The 16,407-nt window shown below is 38.0% G+C and overlaps 1 protein-coding gene across 1 annotated transcript in view; it reads right to left on the bottom strand.

The window, feature by feature from the left end:
• Positions 1 to 13,484: 13,484 nt before the first annotated feature.
• The window catches only part of LOC308305058 (aromatic-L-amino-acid decarboxylase-like), a gene marked incomplete at its 5' end in the record, with an annotated part of 53,701 nt that continues 50,778 nt past the window's right edge, over positions 13,485 to 16,407 (bottom strand). Inside the window, 2 exons of the mRNA XM_080749706.1 lie at positions 13,485 to 13,709; positions 14,560 to 14,661. Coding sequence (XP_080605832.1) covers positions 13,524 to 13,709; positions 14,560 to 14,661 — 288 coding nt within the window. The 3' untranslated portion in view covers positions 13,485 to 13,523. The remainder of the gene's footprint in view (positions 13,710 to 14,559; positions 14,662 to 16,407) is intronic.

Raw genomic sequence — 16,407 nt, 5'->3', positions numbered from 1 at the left:
TTCTTGGTCGCACAGAGCATGCTTCGAGCACCAAGTTGTTGGCAGAGCACCCAAGCTGCAACGGGTAGCCTTGATGAGACAGGAGGGCAGGGTTCAACTGCCAAACAGTAGGACAGAAATGCTGTGATGTGATCCCACACAGCTGTGTGTGTTCACTTGTATTCACTTGTACTCTGTACTTAACAGCAGCAGAGCCTGTCTGCAGTGACATGAAACCTCCATTTAAGAATGAAAAATATTTAAATAACATTTTTTAAATTAAATTAAAGTAAAGTTAATGATTATAACATGCTTAAACATTTGACAATTACAATTCATATACAAACTATGTGTTGTGTTGTGTTGTCATGTCATATATAGTGACATAGTGATGCCTACACAGATGAAATTAATTAGATGTGCTATTCAAAAGATTTTTGTCCTATACAGTGGTGAAAAAAAATACATTTGTTGCTTAAGTTAATGTATCAATACTGCACCATAGAAATACTTTGTTCTAAGTAAAAGCCTGGAATTCAAAATGTACTTGAGTAAAAGTATAGTGTTTGCATCAGAATGTACTTAAAGTATCTAAAGTAATTTATAAAATAGAAGATCTACAAGCTCACAAAGTGTTGCATGGCGGCACGCTGTGAGCTTGTAGATCCATTTTATGTGTCACCAAAAAGCAGCACTACTCTGCCTTCACACGATGACAACTCCAAAAAAACTACATGGCCACCATCCACATCCACTTCCTCCTCAAGTGGAACTGCCCACTTCCCACAAAGCATTGTGGGAAATTGATTATTTTTTAGAAGAGACTTTGATCCAACATCATGCAAAGTGCAAATGCTCTTAATATGTGATTGTGGCCTCACTTATTTGTACTGTTATGTTCTTGGAAAGGTTATTTAAAAGTGTAGTTTATCATTCAGTCATAGCATTGGTTGGATATCTCATTTAAAAAGGCAACTGTTCAGGATTCAAAAAGTATTCAAAAGTAGCAAAAACATCTGATCTACAAGCTCAAAAATGTTTGCGTTTGGAGCTTTTGGATCTGATATTTTGGATACTTTTTGGATGACGCGGTAGTATGGCAAAGGAGGGCATTCATTTTCCAAAGAGGGTAAAATATGGAGATGGGGTTTCTGAACAACAGCAATGATATGCTAGATATAATTTGCTGAGCAACATGTTGTAGTCGGGTAAAGATGGTACTTTGATCCATAAATGTAGGCCTACTGAAGCTATAGAAGTTTGACAAACACTTGTTTAATCCAAGCAGTCAGTGCATATTAATTTGCGTTTTTGTTACAGAACATTTTATGGAGGCTGTAACGCTCTCTTCAGAGCCTGAAGAGAGTGGACGCGGAACCCTTGCTTCCAGCCATAAACGTAAAGGTATGCTTGCCATGCTGTTGAGTGTTGACTGAATCAAGCCACAAAAATAATATAAAATAAATCTGGACTTTTGCAGAGTATTTATACAAGTTGTTCAAACATCACTGTGAATGTGTAAGTTTTTGATATAATGTCTGTCCACATTGATATTAACAAAATGTGTCACTTTGACTGTTTCTCAAACAGAAGTACGGTTCTCCAACTCCACCAAATTCACAAGTGGAGTTACATTTGGTAAGTCTCCAGGTGAATGGATTAACACAACCTTGGTTTTCCTGCTATATGCTGGAGTCGTTTTATTCTTTACATATTTATCTGTACTGTGTGAGTGATTTATTTCCCCCTTGGGAAAATAAAGGTGTCTATCTATTACAGTGTCAGCAACTGTTGAAGTCGGAGACACGATGGTGAGCTCATCAGACGAGTCTCCACGAGCTGGAAGCAGCAAAAGAGGTGTGTTAAAACCCATTCTCAGCCATTTTACAATATGCTTGTGCGCCTATACTGCCAGGAATATTATACATTTTTCAGAGACACAGTAGATCGCCCTCATATACTGCCAGGAATATTATACATTTTTCAGAGACACAGTAGATCGCCCTCATATGCATGAAATTATTCTAGGCTGTAGTCTATATAATGTACACTAGATGTCGCCACGCCAACGATTAAGGTCTCTGGTGATTGCTAGAAGGCCTCAAGTTAGCAGCCTGTCCATCCACTTACCATTAGCGTTAGCATGGAAGAGCGAGGGACCCGTGCACGCCATACGCGCGCTTGATGGTCTAAACAAACTCAGCGACTATGGCCTTAGATGCGCAATAGACGCACAGACACTTCAAACCGGATCAAAATCCGACGTATTGATGCTGAGATTTAGCGGTGATGCTGTAATGGCTTCCAATGTAAAAAATATGGTTGTTTACATTGGAGAAACGCTCGATTTCCTGTTTCCGGCAATGACGTCATTTCCATCGCAAATTCATTGCTTAAGCTTATATGAACCTAGAAAGGTCAGTTTTTGCTCTAAAAATGTAAAAAAAATACCCAAATAATCCGAAAATGATCAGAAAGGCGACGTTTGGCGTTGGTGGATCCAACCAGGCCTTCATGCCTACCGTAGCGGCCTAGGTGACAATAAACAAACCACCAATCTTTGCCCTGCCTGTCACTCCTGTACTTTTTAGCCGTTAACACCTCTCATAACTCAAACGTGGGGTTGGATTTTGAGAGGCAGTTGTTGATTATCATATCTATATCAAGTTCTATAATATGTGACATTAGCATGTATGCCTTTTTTTCAATTACAGACGTTCCGAAGCAAAGAAGTGAGGAGGTGTCTTCGTCAGAGACGGGGACAGTCCTTCGCCGAGTCCCGAAAAGGACACCGAAGCGGCCTCCAAAACGTATGTAATGTTTTAAAATATTTATTCTTTCAAATACTTAAAGGGGTATCCCACTTTGTATTAAATATTTTTCTTTTCCCCAAAGAATTATTAAAAATAAAGGAAAAAAGTTATTAAAAAAACACGGCCTGCTCACGTATTTGGAGGGTATTCTGAGTCACCAGAAAAAATAATGTGTGTTATTAATGAATCTATATTGGTTAAAATGAAGTATGAAGTGACAATGGGTGTGTGTGTGGAGCCGCTCTGGGTCAAGCCTCCTGATATTCTTGACATAAAATATCTAAATATTGAATCAATCAAATCGAAAACTGTCCAGGGTGTTCATAAAAGCCTGATTAGATGATAAAATGACAGAAATACATTTTTACAGTGAAATATCCCTTTAAGATTTCAAGAGTCTAGAATATCCAAATATCCAACTGCTATTACTGTGCAATCAGAACTGATAGCCAGCTTAAAATCCAATCTTTGCCCTGCCTGTCACTCCTGTACTTTTAGCCGTTAACACCTCTCATAACTCAGACGTGGGGTTGGATTTTGAGAGGCAGTTGTTGATTATCATATCTATATTAAGTTATATAATATGTGACATTAGCATATATGCCTTTTTTTCAATTACAGGCGTTCCGAAGCAAAGAAGTGAGGAGGTGTCTTCGTCAGAGACGGGGACAGTCCTTCGCCGAGTCCCGAAAAGGACACCGAAGCGGCCTCCAAAACGTATGTAATGTTTAACAATATTTATTCTTTCAAATACTTAAAGGGATATCCCACTTAGTATTTTTCTTTTCCCCAAAGAATAATTAAAAATAAAGGAAAAAAGTTATTAAAAAAACACGGCCTGCTCACGTATTTGGAGGGTATTCTGAGTCACCAGAAAAAATAATGTGTGTTATTAATGAATCTATATTGGTTAAAATGAAGTATGAAGTGACAATGGGTGTGTGTGTGGAGCGGCTCTGGGTCAAGCCTCCTGATATTCTTGACATAAAATATCTAAATATTGAATCAATCAAATTGAAAACTGTCCAGGGTGTTCATAAAAGCCTGATTAGATGTTAAAATGACAGAAATACATTTTTACAGTGAAATATCCCTTTAAGATTTCAAGAGTCTAGAATATCCAAATATCCAACTGCTATTACTGTGCAATCAGAACTGATAGCCAGCTTAAAATCCAATCTTTGCCCTGCCTGTCACTCCTGTACTTTTAGCCGTTAACACCTCTCATAACTCAGACGTGGGGTTGGATTTTGAGAGGCAGTTGTTGATTATCATATCTATATTAAGTTATATAATATGTGACATTAGCATATATGCCTTTTTTTCAATTACAGGCGTTCCGAAGCAAAGAAGTGAGGAGGTGTCTTCGTCAGAGACGGGGACAGTCCTTCGCCCAGTCCCGAAAAGGACACCGAAGCGGCCTCCAAAACGTATGTAATGTTTTAAAATATTTATTATTTCAAATACTTAAAGGGATATCCCACTTTCAAAAAATCCTTTGGTAATTTTATCGTCTAATCAGACTTTTAGGAACACCCTGAACAGTTTTTAATTTGCTTCATTCAATATTTAGATATTTGATGTAAATGGTACCAGGCTCTCCAGACCCAGGGCCTCTCCCCATACACACCCACTGTACTGTAACTTCAAACTCCATTTTAACCATGATGGATTCATTAAAAACAACCATTATTTATTTCTGGTGACTCAAACTACCCCTCCTAATATGTGAGCAGGACTTGTTTTTTCAATAACTCTTTTCATTTATTTTTAGTAATTAATCTTTGTATTAAATATTTTTCTTTTCCCCAAATAATTATTAAAAATAAAGGAAAACAGTTATAAAAAAATAAACACAGCCTGCTCACGTATTTGGAGGGTATTCTGAGTCACCAGACAAAATAATGTGTGTTATTAATGAATCTATATTGGTTAAAATGAAGTATGAAGTGACAATGGGTGTGTGTGTGGAGCAGCTCTGGATCAAGCCTCCTGATATTCTTGACATAAAATATCTAAATATTGAATCAATCAAATTGAAAACTGTCCCGGGTGTTCATAAAAGCCTGATAAGATGATAAAATGACAAAAATATTTTTTTACAGTGAAATATCCCTTTAAGATTTCAAGAGTCTAGAATTTCCAAATATCCAACTGCTATTACTGTCCAATCAGAACTGATAGCCAGCTTAAAATCAAATCTTTGCCCTGCCTGTCACTCCTGTACTTTTAGCCGTTAACACCTCTCATAATTCAGACGTGGGGTTGGATTTTGAGAGGCAGTTGTTGATTATCATATCTATAATAAGTTATATAATATGTGACATTAGCATGTATGCCTTTTTTCAATTACAGACGTTCCGAAGCAAAGAAGTGAGGAAGTGTCTTCGTCAGAGACGGGGACAGTCCTTCGCCCAGTCCCGAAAAGGACAGCGAAGCGGAAACGTATGTAATGTTTTAAAATATTTATTCTTTCAAATACTTAAAGGGATATTCCACTTTCAAAAAATCCTTTGGTGATTTTATCTAATCAGGCTTTTAGGAACACCCTGAACAGTTTTTAATTTGCTTCATTCAATATTATAGCCAGCTTAAAATCCAATCTTTGCCCTGCCTGTCACTCCTGTACTTTTAGCCGTTAACACCCCTCATAACTCAGACGTGGGGTTGGGTTTTGAGATGCAGTTGTTGATTATCATACCTTAAGTTATTAAATATGTGACATAAACATGAATGCCTTTTTTCAATTACAGTGGTTTCGAAGCAAAGACGTGAAGAGGTGTCTTCGTCAGAGACGGAGACAGTCCTTCGCCCAGTCCCGAAAAGGACGCCGAAGCGCTCTCCAAAACGTATGTCATTTTTAAAAATATTTATTCTTTCACATAGGTAAGATTTAACTAAACTAGTGAAAACAGCCGATCTACAAGCACACAACGCCTCGCAGTGCGAGACTGACTATTTTTGTGCGTCAGTCTTGTATGATGAAGCAGGGCTTTACTTTGCGAAAAAAAAAAATACAAATTTGAAACTTGGAGATACAAGGTTTCTGCCCGACAGTGACGATAAAAAAATCGTTAAAACAAAAAATACATTTCCCCCCCTTTTTCCATTTTCATACATTTTTGAAAAAGCTCCAGGGAGCCACTAGGGTGGCGCTAAAGAGCCGCATGCGGCTCTAGAGCCACGGGTTGCTGACCACCGGTCTAAAATATCCAAATATCCAAGTGCTATTACTGTTCAATCAGAACTGATTGCCAGCTAAAAAAATCCTTTGTGTTGTAATGTCCCTCAACACAAAGGAGTTTTATGTCACTGACAGCTCAACCATAAATGCATGACATTATTAAAGTTTGACATCTTTTAGCTAGCATGTAGTGATTTATGTTTTCATCTTATTGTCTTCAGAAACCGTTTCTGAGAGGCATACGTCAAAAGGAACAACACGCAAGAGAACTTCGGCGGAGAGTGAGGGTATGTAACCTTTGTATGTGCAGCCACAATAGTCTTTATTGATGGAAAAGTAAGATTTAAATAGGGTGTGGTTGTGTACTCATAATTTTTGTATTCGACCACTTAAACTTCATGGTGTTGGAGAAAGGTGAACTCTGAGCAAATGATTGACCTTGGTTCTCAGTTAATAAGGTATTTATATAAATGGCAGTGGTACGGATGCATGTTTTAAATAAAAGCATGAATATATACCTGTGGGTCAGGACACCCAGGGGTCCCCAAAATATTTAGGGTAGTCCCCACTCCCCAGATGATTACCTTAATGTGAAACATTGTTTTCTCACTCAACAGTAAACAAACAGACAGACTGTAACATTTAAGTGTATAGAGGATATCTTCACATTTCTTAAATGTCAAATTAAACATTTACCAAATTGAGAAATATTAGAGGCTACAATTGAAAATAGCAGTTCTACTTACTCGCAACCCTTTTGCGAGGCATTGTGAGCATGTAGATCTGCTATCTTCACAATAGAACAGTGTAATACAAAATGTAATGCCTCAACTCTTGGTGCTCGTAGGGTGGTGGGGGGGGTTATTCCTACCGTAGGAGACGGTGTCACATAAATTCGAAGGCGCAGCTTGTGATTGGCTTGAGTGGAGGTCTGGAGCACTCGGCTGTAGTCTCTTGGAATGCGCAGGTGTGAATGTGAACCTCTGTGCCTAAACCTAACGCAAACCCTAACCTCAGTAAAGCTATGCCTAACTCTAACCCTAACCTTAACCTCAGAAAAACTATGCCTAAAGCTAACCCTAACCTCAGTAACTCGGACGCTGGCGAGTAGCCGACATGGGTGAATGGAAAAGAAGCGATCCTTCCTCCACCGTCTCCTACGTTTGGAATGATAGCCGGGGGGGGGGGGGGGGGGGGGGGGGGGGGGGGGTTGAGCATGGAAAGGTTGAGAACCACTGATGTATTTACCTGACTTAAAAAGCATGTTGTAAATATGGATGCACATTGCCATCTGCTGGAGGTTTTTTGCAATAATGCTCTCATATATATATATATATATTTTTTGTTATTATTATAATTTTTTTCCTTATTCCAGCTGCTCCCAACGTGCTCCATGCCCTGAAGAGGGCAAAAACAACAGTTCGAGAACAAGAAATGCAGATCTTGGCCTTGAGGTCCCAGGTGGAGGAACTCAAGAAAGACAAGATCTTTTTGCAAGAAAGGCTCGTGACTGGTAATTCAGGGCAACATTTTGCATTATTAATCGTTCTTTTGAGTGGTCCTGTGTAATGTTCCCTCCAATTTTTAATCGGTCCGAGCAAACAATCCGTCTCCAACCTTCTGAGCGCGACTTGAGTCTGCAGTATTGTTCCTGGTTGTCTCATAATGAAGGTGTCAAAGAAAGGCATTTTATTATTGCATTTCTTTACCTGTGAAATAAGGCAGCCTTTTTTTGTTTTGTTCAGAGCAGACACCTGTCAGAAGATCATATTAAATGTTGATGATGATGGTCAATTAAAACTCTTTCAATGCGACGCATATGTATTTGACTTTGTTATGGTCCTACGATAGTACATTATGTCTAGACTTAGTCAGCCCTTGGGCGCTTTACCTTTTTCGAATGTAACCCCCTTTGAAAAAAGAATTGACACCCCTGGTCTAGATATAGGACATTTTAGGTTTCTGAATAATACTGTGGAATAAAAACAAGTTTTCCACGATATTCAAATTTTATCAGTATACATTAGGTTGTTCATGCTTACAGCGGACTGCAACGATGCATACTTATTTGAATCAAATTCTTTGTGATTGCAGTCCAGGACCTGGATGTGAGACAAGTCCCTTCAACCTCTGCCAGTGCACCTGGGACAAGTGAAAGAACTCCTGCAGAGTCCGACAATTTGTCCAGCTCAGCCTCTTCCATCTCTCTTACCTCTTCTTCTTCTTCTGATGAAGATAAGAAGAAGAAGAAGAAGAAGAGGGACAGAAAGAAAAAACACCTGAGGTCCAAGTCCATGAAACAGGTGGAGTCAAACAGAGGTATTGTCTGATTGCGATGAAAGCCTCATTGATTGATTGATTGATTGATTGAAGACTTTATTAGAAGTTTGCATAGGAAAAGGTACAGTTTCATGACGGTACAGTTCACTGGTACAAGGTCTACTAAAAGGAGATCCATGAAAAGACTAAGCTTATTTCCACTGGAAACCATTGAAGTATCTCATATAACATTGAATGACAGACAAATAGAACACAGTACTATGCAGTAGATATGTAAAGAAAAACAAAAAAAAGACAGTAAGTCTAAAACAAACAGTATATACAAAGAAGGGGCAGGGGAGGGTAGGGTTGGGCTCAAATAATGGGTGTTCAGCGTTTTCAGGCCAGGGACCCCCAAATTGATGGGGAGATGGAGCATGGGTCCTTTTCTCGTAGGGTGGTGATAAAACATAATTATATTGTATATGTCTGTATGAAATAGTTTCATGTGTGTTAACATATTATTGTGCATTCAATACTATGCTATTAAAATAATAGATTCATATTTTCATTCATTTTATTTGAAACATGCCTATACAATACCTTATTAACTGAGAACCGATATAAAGACTTTCAATCTATCTATCACAAAGGCCTGATTTACACTGCCAGCCAAATACAGCCTGAATCAGATCTGTGTCAAAGCAAGATTGGAATACGATTAGCTTAAATTAGTCTAAATGCAGACAGGTCACAAGCCGGCCACATGAAATCAGATTTTTACAAACCACATTCTGAGGGGGTTTCAGATCTGATTCAAATCTGATTTCAGGACATCAGGTTCATTCTGACAGCAGTAACCTGATCTAACAAGCCAAGTCACATATGAAACTGTCCAAAACTTCACTTAAATCGCGACCCGAGCGCTGCTGAGTTCGAGAATTGCATTTTGAGGGTATAATGAAATGTTAAAATCAGTCTGAACACACAGATCAGATCTGTGTCACTTGGTGATGCAGTGTGAACAGGGTAACTAGCAAGTTGTCCTAGCAAGTTGATTTGGCGAGTTGGATGTTTGGCGAAGTGACAGTTATTCATGAACAGTCAGGCCAAAAGATCAGTTTTGAGAAATATTTCTGATTTAGGCTAGATTTGACTGCAGTCTAAATCCAGCCTAACAATCTGACGATTGCAAAATAATCATGTCATTTCGGGGACCACCTGCTGTATCCCTGTGGACCCCCTAGGGTCACGTACCCCCTGTTGAAGACCCCTGCCTTAGACAAAAAATGTTTTTTGGATAGATTCTGTGGGGGTTTATCGATTGTACCTCATAAAGGTGACTAATCAATGATAAAAATGATCTAAAACACAACATAAATTGGTCATTAACCCTGCATGACCCAAATAAATTTCTACTGGCCAAAAAATAAATAAAAAAATAAAAAAACAGATGGTGTTGTAGGAGTCCTAATCACATGAAAATGTAATGTTAAAAAATTAATAATGTTTTTGTAAGGTTTTGTAGCCATAAATCATAAATCATGCTCTAATTTGCATTTTGGGGATATTTTTCACAATAATGACACATGTACATGTTCTACACATTCTAATGATCACGAAAAAAAATATTACTGGCATTTTACTTCTGTTTTAGTGAGGAATAGCTTCAGTTAAAAAGTGAGATGTTCGTCCAGACGCTGGAATTTTAACTTCTCTGGGAGGTGTGAATGTCAGCCTCTGTGGGGGGTATTTATGAAAAAAGAACAGGAAAACGAATTATAATATTTTTTAGAAAATGATTTAAAAAATGTTGCCAAAAAGCAACGCTGGGCCTTGCAGGGTTAAAGGTGAGATATAATTGACTGAAGTAATGTTTCCCTTAGTTTATTTGAACGTGCTGTCCAAATACACAAGGATCGGAAAAGAATTCAGAGGCATGATGGCTAGATGACAAGTACATTTTATTTATGTGTCTTTTCCTTTCACAGTGAAGACCCCAGAAGCATCCATTGAGAGGTACAAGAAAGTGTTGCAGCTGGTCAAGAAAGGAAGAAGCAAGTCACAGGCTTACCGGAAAGTGAATATCGACCGGCTTACAATTGTGAATCAGGCGCCTATTGCTGAGCTGGAGAGGGTAAACCCTGAAAAATACAAGGAATTAAGAAGCGCCTTCATAAAGGGGAGTAGTCTGCGAGTGTTTGCTCAAATCTGCTCAACTTACTGTGTTCGCGAGCCAGAAGCCAGCACAATTGCTCAACTAAAAGATAGTAATGTGCTTCTTGACATTACCTCTAAGAAGTAATTGTTTTTGGTTTTACTGGGAAAATGTGCACCACGCATTTGACATAAGCCAAAGTTAGATTTTATTTTATTTTGTTCCTTTTATTGATAATGTCCCAGTTCTTATGTGTCGCTGAGGGGAGGGTGAAGAAACCTCTGGGCTGGAAAGTGTAACAGACCTTTGACCCTAATTGAAGTGAATGAATCAGGCAGCTATTGCTGTACTTAAAGGACAACTTAAAAAAAACAAAAAAAAAAACAAGGATTCATATTTTAGATTGTGATTAGAGAAAAGAAAATGTATGTGTTAAAATGTTTTCACTTAGTTCTTTCTATCGTTTTAGCACATTTATCTAAAGCGTGGGGGCATGTGTACGCATGTGTACAAGTGGCTAAAGTCTTTTTAGACACAAGAAGCCTGCAATTTCTTAATTGCAATTTACAGCAACCTGCCCATGGAAGACTATGGTGCATCTTGGGAATGGTCTTTTTCTGTGTAAAAAGACCTATTTTGCCACGTGTATGCCCCTAGCCACTGAAATCAAAATAATTAAAATCTCTAAAATGATGAATACATGCCCCTAGCCACTTAAATCAAAAGAGTTAAAATCTCTAAAATGGTAAATACATGCCCTTAGCCACTGAAATCAAAATAATTAAAATCTCTAAAATGAAAAATACATGCCCCTAGCCACTTAAATAGAATTAAATTCTCTAAAATGATAAATAGATGCCCCTAGCTACTGAAATCAAAATAAGTAAAATCTTTAAAATGAAAAATACATGCCCCTAGCCACTAAAATCAAAATAATTAAAATCTCTGAAATGGTAAATACATGCCCCTAGCCACTGAAATCAAAATAATTAAAATATCTAAAATGGTAAATACATGCCCCTAGCCACTGAAATCAAAATCTCTAAAATCTCTAAAATGATAAATACATGCCCCTAGCTACTGAAATAAAAATAATAAAAATATGTAAAATGATGAAGTAAATAAAAACAGTTTAACACATCTTTTATATTCTTTAATTACTATATAAAATAAGAACCCTTGTAAAAAAAGTTGTCTGTTAAGTGGGCAGAAAGGACTTAAGAAGCACTTGGTAGTCTTCAAGTCTTTGCTCCTTTTTCTATACTGTTGAACTAGAACAGTTATTTGCATCTTGACGTTACTCAGAAGAAGTAATTGTTTTTGGTTTTACTGGGAACTTATGTCAAATGTGTGGTGCACATTGGCATTTTTTTCATTTCATTGCTTTTATTGATAATGTCCCAGTTGTTTTGTGTTGCTGAAGGGAGAATATTGAAACCTCTGGTCTGGAGAAGAAAAGTGCAGAAACTTATTTTATGTTTTATTTTATAGTAGAGTGTTACAGACCATTGACCTTTGTGAATCGGGCAGCTTCAGAGGGTAACCCCTGAATGACACAAGGAATTTCTAAACACTTTCAGAAAAAATGGTAGTCTTCCTTAAACTGAACTATGCTCCACTTTCTGTACTCCCTCTGTTCTGGAAAAAGAAATGGCAGAAAATAGGCCACAGATGCTTATTTAGTTATTTGTTATGTCAAAGTCCTATGATGTCTGACCTCTGACATTATACCCTTTTATTCCCGAGATTTCTTCAAAGAAGTAATTGATTTAGGTTTTACTGGGAAATTAATGGCAGTGTGCACCACCAGCCAAAGGTAGATTTAATTTCATTTTATTCCTTTTATTGATAATGTCCCAGTTGTTTTTGTGTTGCTGATTTAAGTTGTGCACTTTAGGGGCGAGGGCAAGCCAATTCTTTGCCATCTGGCAAGTGATGTATATCGGACCAGTTACTCATATATGGAGACCCCTGGTACCCATATATGAAGATCCATGTACTGAATATGGAAATGCTGTGAGAGCCCAAACATGCTAACTTAGTTATTCGTTATGTGAAAGTCCAATGATGTCTGACATCTGACATCATCCCCTTTTATGCCCATATGGAGATCCCTGTCTGTAGAACCAGCCACACAGACATGGGCCATGTCTTGGTCATATATAGATTTTGTTAATGTAGTATGTGACCGATGTGGCCTCCATATATGGGCATCATGTGGCCTATCGTGTTTTATTACTTTTATATGTTTTATATGTTTTATTGATTGTGCTTGTGAATAAAAACATGCAAACTAGTAAAAATGTTTTTGTTGTGATTCAATTATTAATTAAACAGTATTTCATGATGTTATTGACGACGATCTATTAATTAACTAGTAACAAAGCATTAAGTAACCATAATCTAACCATAATCTTGACGTGACTTTACTTTGGAGTACAAAGATCTATTAAGCAACTCGTAACAAAGCATTAAGTAACCATAATCTTACCATAATGTTAGTTAACTGTTAGTTAATGAATGAAAAATGACTGAAATGACCCATCTGGGGGTCCCTCATGGGTCAGGTGGTGTTCCAGTCTAATATGGGAGACCCGATCTAGTAAGTAATGTTAGTTAACTGTTAGTTAATGTCTGAAAAATAAACCAAATGGCCCATCTGGGGGTCCCCGAGGAACCCCCAGATGGGTCAGTTGGTGATTCAGTCCAATATGGGTGACCCCTGGAAGTTTTAGACGAAACCAGTATCACCGGGTCAACGCACTAATCCTACCCGCCTATGAAGCACTCGTCCTGGGCATAGAATTGACCAGAAAAAACAGATCTACAAACCATCTGTAATAAGGTTGATGGTAACTAACTATTAACTAACATAGTCTTAACTAATGATAGATTAAGTTAGTTAAGTAATAGCTATTCGAACATTACTTGATGATGAATCATGATGAATTCACGATTAACTGATGCATTAATTAATCAGGAAAAACGTGTTAGTTAAGCATTAACTAAGTGTATTACTTTGTACCTTATAGTAAAGTGTTACCGATACTTCTTTCCTCCGGCCATTGGTCAGTGAGTTATCCCCCTTGTTTCACACGTGGACATCAACGTTGTGACAGTGAAGGCGCTCCTATAGAAGGTCAGAGGCCAGCTTGCCAATATGCTGCCATGCCTCTTGGACATGGCGTGACTCCGTGGTGCGGGCACAGACGGCGAAGCGCAGGACAAAGCGGCCGGATAGCTGGCATGGCACCAGGTGGATCCGCTTGGCATGATTGATCTTCTTCAACAAAGCCTCTGTCATCTCATTGGAGCCCTTAGAGGAGTGATGGCAGGATGAGGCAGGAAGTAGAATATGTTAAAAGGATGTTGAAAGGACAGGGTTGTTAAGTAACGGATTACATGTAACGGGATTACGTAATCAGATTACAAAAAACAGGTAACTTGTAAAGTCTCTGGTTAGATTTTAAAATGTGTAATCTGGATTACAGTAACGGATCTGAATGATGGGGGTTACATGCTGGATTACATTCTCCCCTTGCCCTCATCAATTTTACAAATAAGTTATAACGCCAAACAATAAAATAATCAAGTCAAATCATCTTAAAGTACTGCCACTTTGTTTAAGTACATTTCTGTTGTCCTTTTCCTAATTTCATAGGCTCAATATCATTGTCTAGTTATCAATGGTAAAACTTGTTTTATTTAATTAAAGAGAGTTTTGCTAAAAAGTAATCCAAAAGTAACTGAAAGTAACTAGTAGTTACTTTTTAAATTGTGATAATCAGATTACGTTACTGACTACATTTTCTTTGCAAGTAACTTGTAACTGTAGGGGATTCCTTTTTAAAAGTAACCCTAACAACCCTGTGAAAGGATATTGTTAACACATACTGTAGTAATGGATGATGAAATGATTTGGGAAATTGAACTTCACACTCATTTAGAAACATCCACCAAGGTATTGGCATTCAATGTCAATTCCATCCTAATGAAGCTAAACACAGCTACAAGTTCTGCAATACTGCACTCACTGCAAATGAGTCTTAGGGCAGAATAAAATGCCACCATGCAACTACACTCACTTGGGTAAAAAAGTAAAAAAAAGAAAACTGTCTTATTTATGAAAGTGAAAAGGCCTCTAAACGTGTGTTAGGTGGTCTTACCTTCAGCCTGAAACAGACAAGTCCCATGACGACCTCCGCACAAATCTCAAACCTCTTGTCTGCTCTCACTAAGCTCTCAAACTCCTTGGCCAGGCCTACTTGCTGTAAGCAGAACAGAACAAATTAAGCCTCAAGGCTGATTTATACTTTGTTGCATGAAAGACCACCATAAATTAGGCATGATTTATACTTGTCGGTATTATAGTCTACTCAGGCTTTTGTGAACACCCCATACAGTTTTTAAGTTGCCTGTCTTTATTTATCAGACATGCCCCCTTCCTATACAAACAATTTCAAACTCAATTTTAACCATGATAGATTCAATGAAAACACTTGTCCTTTGTTCTGTTGACTCATACTGCCCTCCTAATACGTGAGGGGGCCTAATACATCTGGGGTGATCACAAAAGCCTGAGTACACAATAAAATGGCCAAAAAATTTGAAAAACAGAGGTGAAAGCTGTATTTTCCGTTTATATTCACTAGATGGCAACATTGCGCTATGATATGATGTGACTTTAATTCAGAAAAGTATAGAATGTCTGTCTAATAACCATGAAATGATCATTCAAAAAAGAGAATATTGTTTACAGAAAATGTCTTTGTGGTCCTATTGAATTTCGTTTAAATGACATCATGAGATCAAAGTTCCCTACGGTAGAATTCATCCAATTATTACCCCAGATCTCAGTGACACATAGGATGCATGCTGACATTATAACCATACACATCACTGCTTGTAATTACTGTACAGCTATTAAGGAGGCATGTTGTAATTCAAGGTTAGAGAGAGAGAGAGAAAGAGAGAGAGAGAGAGAGAGAGAGAGAGAGAGAGAGAGAGAGAGAGAGAGAGAGAGAGAGAATGTGAAAGAGTCAACACTTATAGAGTTGCTTGAATATAGTTACACATTATTACACACATCCAATGCCTATTGTTTCCTAATGAAGCCAAACATTGGCCAACAACTGGGAGACCAGACCACTGCTTTTCTTCCTCATTCCCAGCCAATTATTCATCACCACACAGGTTTTGTGAGCTTATTATACTGAACGTATACATTCATTCTTTTATTGTGTCATTTGTCCTACTACACTGTATGCTGCCTGATCATTTAATCATTCAGCAATTAGAATGTGTCAAATATGCGTCTTGGTCATTAAATGCCTCATTTTACAACTTCCTTGTCTGTGGGAGGCTGCTGTCCAGACAGTTGGACCGGTCAGCACTACTTTCATGTTTTTAATGAGTTAGAACAATGGTTCTCAACCTGTGGGCTGAGGCCCACTGGTAGGCCACGACGATATTGCTAGTGAATAATTAGTAAAACACTGAGATTTTACGGATAATATAACATAACATTAATATAACAAATGTGTACAAATAAATACATTTATGATATTTTACCATGTAAAATGTTGAAATTGCACACAGCCACCCAAATGTCCACTTGACACGACCGCCATTAAGTGTCCAGATGGGTGGGCCGCAAATTCTTTCAGTGTTAATAACATTATCGTCCCACATTTAGAAAATGGAAAGAGAGTTCTCACATAAAAAATAGTGTTTCCTTAAGCAGTCTGAATGCAAGAGATGTCAAATCATGTTAGCAATCACCAGCATCATAGTATATAAACATCCAAACAAGCATGTCATGTGTATTTTTGTGATCTTTCAATCCATTTTGATAGATGGATGTAGACACGGGTTATGGCTGGAGGGTTTTTGCACTGTACGTTGCTACGAACTGACGCTTAATCTATCTATAAATGCGAGAAGTCTCTGCGTGTCTGTCTGCGTGTATGTAATCCGCGTATCTCGAGAACCGTTCGTCCCACCGGCTTCAGATT

The sequence above is a fragment of the Nannobrachium achirus genome (assembly GCF_963921795.1).
Source record: "Nannobrachium achirus genome assembly, chromosome: 2".
Lineage (NCBI taxonomy): Eukaryota > Metazoa > Chordata > Actinopteri > Myctophiformes > Myctophidae > Nannobrachium > Nannobrachium achirus.
Note: the sequence above shows the minus strand (reverse complement) of the source record. Positions and strands in the feature narration are given on the sequence as shown.